The sequence below is a fragment of the Papilio xuthus genome, unplaced genomic scaffold, assembly GCF_000836235.2.
Source record: "Papilio xuthus unplaced genomic scaffold, Pxut_1.1 DF825017.1, whole genome shotgun sequence".
NCBI classification, from domain to species: domain Eukaryota; kingdom Metazoa; phylum Arthropoda; class Insecta; order Lepidoptera; family Papilionidae; genus Papilio; species Papilio xuthus.
In genome coordinates, this window is record NW_013533632.1 from 5,969,267 (window position 1) to 5,978,695 (window position 9,429).

Sequence of the window (9,429 nt, forward strand, 5' to 3'; positions counted from 1 at the left end):
ATTTAACTGATGAAGGATAGAAATAACATTTGGTAAACCTTGATAATTTAGTTAAGGATCTATCCAATTATTGGTTTCGGTCGTAATTAAATCACATCGCGTAATTCAAAAACTATTGATTGCGATCTATAATTTTTTATCGTATACATACAGGTACAAATAAATTTATATGAACATATTGGAAATTGAAGGAAGTGTTTTACAAATATCAAACGTGTATAAACAAAGTGGATAAAAAATAATTAATAAAGGAAAAAAATATATTATTTCTCATTTAACTATTAAAGTAATAAAAGGTATCAATTGCAATATTTGTTTTATTATAACAACTATCACAATAATTTTTAAAATTCACATTTTACTGACATATAAAAGCAATTAGGCGATTATATAAACCAATATATTATTAAAAAGATTTTTTATAATCCCACTATTGTAACAGTATTACGATAAATCCATTCCTTTTAATGTAATCAGAAAAAAACAAATGCATGTTGCTTTTATGAGTCAATTATAGAGAATTAAAAAAAAAGTAATCGAGTTTTATTAAAGTATTTTATCTGATATCGCGTAACGCGTAGACGTAAACAACTAAAAAATAATCTCTTAACCTAAATTCTTACAATCACATTGGTTTTACGGTTTTTCAGTCTCGCTTTCCTCCTTCACTGAATCGTTAACCTGTTGATCTTGGGCAGGTTTTTCGGGGTTTTCATCCGCTTCTTCGATAGAAGCATGCTCTTTGGGCTGAACGTCTGTCCCGTTCCCTCCTGTTCGTAACACCATGTAGCTGAGTAGGTCAGACAGCGATATTATGCCGATTACTTTGTCCTCATCATCAACAACGACAAGACGATGTACCTGTAAAGAAAAATAAGTAAAAGAATATAAACAAGGAACTAATTTGTTTAATTCACTTAAGTTCAAGTAATTTTTTAAATATATGATGGTTGATATTTTTACTATATTGTCAGTAAAAAATGCACTTCAAAGCAATCAGCACCATCTATGTTTAATTTACCGACACCATTTTAGGCAACTGCGCAATAAAACTGTTTTAGTTACAATGACAAATCATAGATGTCACTATAATTTAATTCGCGAATAAAATTTATAGCAAGTTTCCGAGACCAAAATCCAAGTTTAAAATATATTGTTATGTCTGCCTTAAAGACAATGACAGGGATGACGATATGTTTTAAACTGAAATTTTTAGCTCGGAAACCAAAGGAAATAAATCTAGATGTGAACCTACTTCTGCTCTTACAATCCTCTTCATAATATCATATAACGTCTCATCGAGTTTGCATTTGTAAACTCCTTCGAACCATTCGTTCCTATGTTTATTGGCCTCTTTTATGGTCACGTCCAAGTTATTGTAAGTCCTTTTTGCCGCCAAATTCTGCAAAATAAAAAACATCGAATAAAACATCGTATGAATTACTTCTAATTAGTATATTTATTTTAGTGTCAATAAGTCTACTATACAAAATTTAGAAATTTAAATAAATTCGGAAATATGGTAATTTTTAATTTTCAGTCAACTAACTGTTGAATTCCAGATAAAAATCTCTGTATAAATCACATCATCTCTGTCATTATCTTTAACAAAACAGAGACAAAAATATGTTTTAAACTCCATTAGGTTTAGAAACCAACGGTAAATCTTAAAGAAGCAAAAAACATAAAAATATTTATTGATAATTTGAAATAATGCATATTAGCAATACAAAATTGAATAAGTAAATATTGACTAATCCAAAGGTAAAAAGAAATATGTCTTAAGAGATATTATTGGTTGAAAGGTCCAAAAAAAACTGAATGTACTTACAATAACGTCGAATTTCGCATAGATATCTTTAAGTCGTCCTTCACTATCAACAACAGGCAACGCTGACACTCTTCTGTTAACGAACTTGTGCAGTGCCTGAATGATGGTCGTGTCTTCTGTAGCCGTCTCTATGTTATCCATTGTACCAATATCCAGATCGCGAAGTAAACTGTTCACGTATCTCGGCTTCGGTAATTCATTAATCTACAAATAAATTTAAAACATATAATCAAATTAAATCTATACTAAACGCATATTTATAAAAATGGCATGTCTGTGTTTAATATCAAAAAAAAAATATATTCCGTACACATGAAAACGAAAGTATGTATTTTTAGTCATTATTAGTTAGAATCCTTTGGCGCGAATGACGTGCTTTCGTTACAAAGTCCCGTGTCAGAATGAATACTGAGGGGACATAAACGGCCACATTTTAGTGAGGCTAGTGTTGAGTTAATACACTGGCTCATTTTCGAATTTACTTCCTAACAGCATGTTGCGTAGTTAATACGTATTTTTTATTTTTGTCTGTATGTCTGCAACACGTTTGTTCCGGGTAATATCCGAAACTGCGAGACCGACTTTTGGTGGGACTTGTGCGTTAAGTACTTATAGGCTATTTTTGCGCTAAAGTCGCGGACGACCGTGAGTATAAAATAAATAAATATTCATCTTTAAACATTTCTTTGGACACATAAAATGTGTTTTAAAACTGTTTAAAAATTAAATTTAAAGTTATTCTTATATCTGGGATTATATTCATTTTAAAATATAAAATTAAATTCTTTTGAATGTTAATTTGATTAAAAATAAAACTGAGTTTCACCATACAAATTATCTGGGTAGTATCTCAGAAGAAATAATGCTTAATACAAAACCGCTGGAGAACAATGACTAAAATAATTAGTAGTTATTCACAAAAGAATGTCAAAAACATTTTACTCTGACGACAGCTATTGTTTTTCTAGGATAATTATTTTCAAACAAAATGTCTCGTTTAGTTTCTATATACCAAAGAATTTTTCGTCATTAACAAAGTGATAAGTTATATACTATGCCGATGCGGTTTTTGCATTCGAAACTGCGGTTGACTGTGGCTGACTAGTTATTACGTATACCGCAACTGCGCGTTGCGTTTATAAACCGCACAAATACTGCGTATCTGAGACGCCATACTTCTAATACATACGAAAAAAAGACACGTAATTCAGGAGTTACCGTTCAAACAGACACGCGTATGTAGAGAGGAATATATGCTTAAGTTCTACACAGTTTTCTTAAATTAGTGTCTTGATACGAACTAGTAGCGAATCAAAGGCGAAACTACTTTCGTTTCGCGTACTTTCCGTTTGCTGTGTGAACCAACCAATGTGGTGAGTTGTAATAACGCATATTGCCATCTCTTACATTTTCTTTGAGAAAATAGCGACAAAAATAATTTGCTGATTGGGTTGTATTTAATTTCACTTTAGAGGCATCGTGACGTCTGTCTCTTGAACAATATTATAAAAGTGAACATTTGGATGGATGTTTGTTTGAAGGTATCTCTAAAATGGTTAAACCGTTCTCGATGAAATTTGGCATAGATGTATAACATAGCTTGGAAGAACACATAGGCTACTAATTACTGTAATTAATTCCGTGCTGACGGAGTCGCGGGCAACAGTTAGTAGCAAATAACTTACATATAAGAAAAGGAATCGGAGTATCCTCTTATGTGTTATGATATACAAGACATCACCAGTTGCAGGATCTATTACTGGCAGTCGATGTATTTTATTATGTATTATAGTATATATGGCATCGTACAAAGAATCGTCTGGCGTTATAGAGACGAGAGGCTTCTCGAGATCGTTCAGTAGATCTGGAAATTAAATTAATTATTGCATAAAACAACACTTATAAATAATATAGTCCAACTGTAAATACGTTTACGATCTAAAATTATAAAATTACATTAATTTATTACATTAATGCGAAGGTTTGGGCCAATGGATGGATGTTTGCTGTATAGATCTAGATGAAATTTAGTATAGCCATCTGGAAGAAAACATAGTCTAAAATATGGAGAAAAGAAAATTCAAGAAATAACATAGTTTTAGTAATTAAACATAGTACATACCGCGCCAAGTGTACAAGCTATGGTTCTCTAATTCTTCCATAGCGACGCCAGAATGCATGTAGTTCATTTGCAAGATCTTAATGAAATCAGTGATCGTAAGCATGCCGACGAACTTTCCTTTCTGGCTGTCCCAAAGCGGTGCAGCTCGAACGCCTGTAAATAAAACCCATATTGGTAAATATCTAGGAATTCATAAAATATATACGCGGCCATTGTTAAGAAAACGAAACAACCGAAGTAAAAAATTACATATGTAATAAGATATCGCAAGTATAAAAACTATGTAACAGTGAAACTTAAGTGCGGCTCTGCAGGAAATTATAAAAGTAAAACGCGCCATGGCAATTGTAAATTTGAATATCTTAAACATTAATATTGCATTCTCGACGAATACAATAATTTTATCTAACGTTTTGTCACCATTTCTTCTCTTTTTCGCTTATTAATTTATTGTATACAGTTGTCTAACTAGATTAAACAAAAAACTCGCTACAAATAAATCAACGCAACATACAAAAACAATCGTCAATACAGCAGGAGCAATACATACGAGTATGTATTCACAAAATATTGAGACATAACTTGTATTTCGCTAAGTAAGAATACTTTTAAATAAGGTATATTTTCTAAATGGTTTAAAATAACTGTATATTTTTCGCACTTAAACTTTTAAAAACATATAAAATTAAACATCTAACGTGAAACATGTCAAAGACTAAACGAGGGCTGCTACATTTTGTTTAGATTCAAATGACGATATTAATATGTAATAAAATAAAAATATGTAAACAGTCGCAATAAAAATTGCCCAGAACTTCAAACTTATGGAATATTCCAATGACCTGGAAATGTTTTTGCGTCTTACAAATTCGCATTGGATCAATCATTGTCACCAATATCCATACAAATGTAATCGGGACAGAGTTACCTGCTACTTATTTGCATGACCCGATACCCTTGTCTCATGTAAATTCTGGAAATCTGATTTGAGATACCTTTGTTCTTGTGCAATTGTAAAAATGTATATTGACCTTCGATGTCTGCAGTGACAAAAAATACATTTTTTAAACATTCAGGTAGACTGATAGATTGACACACTTTAAAGTCGGTAACACACCAATATCACATATTTTTATGGATATTGACGATGGCTGTAGTTATCATTAGGTGAGATGTTTAATATTATATTTTTGTCCGCTTTTTACAACCTAGACAGCAGCAACAGAAGCTCAGCAGATGCGCACGCACGTTGTAGACGCAGAGAGAAATGATTCATGTAATTACATACACATTTAGGGAAGTTTATAATTGATCCATCGAGTTGCTAGTCACAGTCACTGACCATTGCTGACGAGAGCGAAGAACGCCTTCTTCGCGAGGAGCTGGATGTCGAAGACCACGAGCTTAGCAGACGTTGGGATCAAGTCGTAGCACTGGTGGAATCGGAAGAATTTCACGAAGATCTGCGAATCATCCCTCGCTGTAAAAACAAAGAAAATACGCAATTAATCGTGTAATAATTTCTATATATATAACCCTTTGGGTTACGGGCGTAAGTAGTGCTGTTGTATGAATTTAATAAATAATTTATTTATTTATTTATTTATAATTAATCACGTAACAATCAATGAATAATTAATTAGTCAATTACACAATCAATTTCTTGATAAAATAAAAATCTAAAATTTATTCAACATGCCTCGAAAAGGCACAACAATCGCATTAAGTAAATTTGGTAATACTGTTTATATCAAGGTAACCAGCTATTTTGTTACTATAAACTCTTTAATTATAATAACAAAATTTGTTGCTATTTTTAATGCCAAGTTTCCATTGCTGTATTTTGTTAAAAAAAATAAACTTTAAAATCTAATACGATGTTGCATTTTCATAAAGCTGGGTAAAACAAAACAGTTCTTATAGCGGTTTGTATATAAAATATGTTCGTATGAGATAAAACCATATTGTATGATGACCTAAAAAAAAATAAAAAGAGATATATTGTAGTTATTGTAGACTGCGCTTTATTTAAAAAGTTCTTCAGTGAACATTTTCACGGCCGGCGCGGAGCGGCGCGGTGGTTCGCGTCAGTCCATTAGAAACACATACATATACCGATTTGATGTTTGTTTATTTACGTTCCGCACCTAGCAGCTTGTTACGCAAGTTATCGGAGGCCATTCTATGATGTCACAAGGATCCTTGCAAGATGTACATTCAGCTCTTAAACGCCTAACAATCTTTTCGAAGTGGAAATCAAACAAATTGTTAATTTAGTTTGCATACATAAATAAATATCATGCAATTAAATTAACAATGGATATGAATAGTAAATAACGTATCACTTGTGTTAGTAATATCCTATTGTTACTATTAACATCTTATACAAACCGCAAAGGAAATATTTAACCGAACTAAACAAAAGTTGCTTTATTAAATTAACATAATAATGATATAGACTAGGCCGTATTCGATACATATCGCTATAAGAAAACGGACTACTGCAATCATCTGTACACTTATAAGCGACCTATATATCGATTGGGATCGCACAACAAATATGACGTAGGCATACGTTTGTCGGCATACGAAGAGAATGAAAACAAACGTGCGGTATTAGCGTGGGTGAAATAAACAAGCCGGCACCTTGGAGGAGCCAATCGTCGAGGAAGGCTTTCCATGCACGGCCGACCGCTTCGAACTCCTTGATTAGGTCGATCGAGTAGACCGACTCCTCGTCTTCGGCGGTGGCGAGGGCGGGATGATCCGAGAAGTAGTGTAGGCGCAGCATGCGCGGGCTCGGGGCGTCACATCGCCCGCTTGCCGCATCCACTCACTGCTAATACTACTCGAGGGTGAGCATGGTACGTGCTGGTACTAGAGAGCTAAGTAGCGCGCAACGCAGCCGCCGCCGCCACCGGCACTACTGGGCCGACGCTGATGCGCAGCCGCACCGCCACGTCGAACTAAATATAAAACTTGCCGTCCCGAAATAAATATCGCCGACCGACAGCTGGCCTAACCACAACACGGGAGAAACTCCCAAACACCACTACACTACTCCGCTGTCATTTCACCGTAAGAAGTAAAAAGCTTATATGCTTTCAAGGTCATAAACCCAAAATAAAATCGGCAATCAGCTTTTGGATTATATTAAATGTTATCGTTAGTCAACAAAAATAAATTTAAATCAATGAGCTTTTTATATCAGAACAGTCATACTCTTTCATGTCGTTCGATAATAAATTTACGACGACACACATAAAAATCAATGGATCCACTTGCGCTGCGATAATTGTATTAATAGTTTTAGTCAAGATGTTCCTTCGAATATAATAACTTTAAAATCATATGTATTGCTTAGTCGAATTCAATAGAAATAAAAAACGACATTAAGACCTTACACTGGCTGACAAATGATGGCAATATCATTTGTCTATGGATTTATTTTGGAAAGTATTAATGTTCGAATTGATGATACAAGTACACCTGTTTTAATAAATCTATGATTACAGCCTTAATAATTGTTTAGAGATTATTGTTACAATTAACCATTTCAATTTACTATACAATCATATTTCCGTGTACAATTTTTTTATTAATTTACATTGATTACGTACAGAATCGAAACTATAATAGTAAAGTGAATCAAATAAATATATGATTACGATAGCAATCAAATAGCGTTTTGATATGTAAACTCATCGGTACAAATTGCCATAATACTTCTGTTTACTAAATCAAACTTGCATACAAAATAATTCATTGTATTTGCTGCGTAAACTATCAAGAAATTAATAAAGAAAAAACCAAATCGAAATAGCTGTCATCAATTAGTTCGTAACATCGTTCAATCTACGATGTCAGACGTTCTATTTATTACTAGACCTAACAGCTTAATATACGCGCCGATGCATCTAGGCTAGATACATTTATAGACACGTTTGACTTCGCTTATACTGTGCAAGTCTTAGTTGACACTTGCACGATTTTAATAAATACGAAGTTTATCGATCGTAAAATGTACAATAACAAATTACTCACACACGTAACACACCTTCATAGTATCGTAACACGTTTTTCCGCACGCAATCAAGACGCTTGGTAAAAAGCCATAGGTTCATCGTGAAAAAAGAACAACGTCTGACTCAATAATAAAACTCCACTGCACAACAATCATGGCAACCGTTAAATTTTATACGACTGTACGACAATACACACAGGCAATGATAAAACGTTGTTATCTCGAGTGATAAAACATTAAAAATACTAATATGATCAATAATGCGTTAATGCAATGTAATCTAGCACATTTTTTTTATTATTTATCTTACGGATTACTTACTTTAGGATTACGTTTCATAAATGAACTACTTCAAACAACTAATTGATATCTTTATTAATGCGATTTTCATACGTTATTTATCTCTCTTTCAAAGAGAATGAGGGAGATGGCAATATTAATTCAGTTGTTATAACCCACATTTGCTTTGTGTTGGAAAATAAAAGTTATTTCATTTGATATAAAAATACTATTTGTTTTGATAATAATTTCAATATGCAGACTTGCAAGTTGTTAGTTGATTGACTGTAGGTATATATTATAATACCACCATTTCTAATACTACACTTACTTGCGCCATCGGGATCCAATTTTTCTATAAAAGGATCAGCTACGGGTAACTGCAACAAAAAAAGCCTTGTTATTTTAATAATTTCACTTTTCATAAGTCAATTTCGACGTCTAAAAACATGTGAAATTAGCTGCATTAGGACTTTTTTGCCACTTTTTCATTGACGGTTTAAATATTTTTTTTATTTTATTGTTGCAAAAAAGCTTATTTTGACTGATAATCTATTTATCCCCATTAACTATTTTTATCGAAGCGTAATTGACCACGTCTAGCCGGCAATTACGTGACGTAATAAACTGCAGACGATAAGTTCCAATTTGAATTAGAAACTTTTAAACTTTGATTTATTCGATTCTCTTCGAAAACAGCGTTTATAAATTAAACCTTTTAGAGTGAAAAGGAATAAACAAGTAAGACTCAGAATACTAAATTTGTCCGACCTCACCATAATACTTTTAACCTTAATATTTACTTCAGTGATTGACAGTAACTTTTCTTGAAGTTCTACAGTTTATTAATCATTCAAATGGGATAGAAGGAATTTAAAATATTGAAGACAACTCACCCCCCTAGCGTCTCGGAACAACATCGCAGCGCGTTCTGGGTCAATGAGGGCATTGGAGCCGCGATGACGACCCGGTCGAGAACAATTATCAAGCGAAGAACGTCTTTTTGCAGCCTCCTGAGCCCTCTCTCGGCGTAATTCGACACCTGTTAACAAAGAAAAGGTGTCAGGTCAAGCGACAGATTACATGTAATGAAGTAGACCACTCATGTCCAAAGTTAAGGAACAAGTGGAGAGGTACTGTTTCCAAATATCGTTTACGAATTAAAAATAAACA

The 9,429-nt window shown here is 33.2% G+C and overlaps 1 protein-coding gene across 3 annotated transcripts in view; it reads right to left on the reverse strand.

The window, feature by feature from the left end:
• Positions 1 to 354: 354 nt before the first annotated feature.
• Positions 355 to 9,429, reverse strand: part of Snf4agamma (SNF4/AMP-activated protein kinase gamma subunit) — a 36,799-nt gene continuing 27,724 nt past the window's right edge. For all 3 annotated transcript variants that reach the window (XM_013323836.1, XM_013323834.1, XM_013323833.1), the window contains exons 10-17: positions 9,153 to 9,298; positions 8,588 to 8,636; positions 5,296 to 5,433; positions 3,954 to 4,106; positions 3,517 to 3,695; positions 1,832 to 2,035; positions 1,256 to 1,402; positions 355 to 861 (exon numbers count right to left, since the gene is read on the reverse strand). In XM_013323836.1, coding sequence (XP_013179290.1) covers positions 637 to 861; positions 1,256 to 1,402; positions 1,832 to 2,035; positions 3,517 to 3,695; positions 3,954 to 4,106; positions 5,296 to 5,433; positions 8,588 to 8,636; positions 9,153 to 9,298 — 1,241 coding nt within the window. In that variant the 3' untranslated portion in view covers positions 355 to 636. The remainder of the gene's footprint in view (positions 862 to 1,255; positions 1,403 to 1,831; positions 2,036 to 3,516; positions 3,696 to 3,953; positions 4,107 to 5,295; positions 5,434 to 8,587; positions 8,637 to 9,152; positions 9,299 to 9,429) is intronic.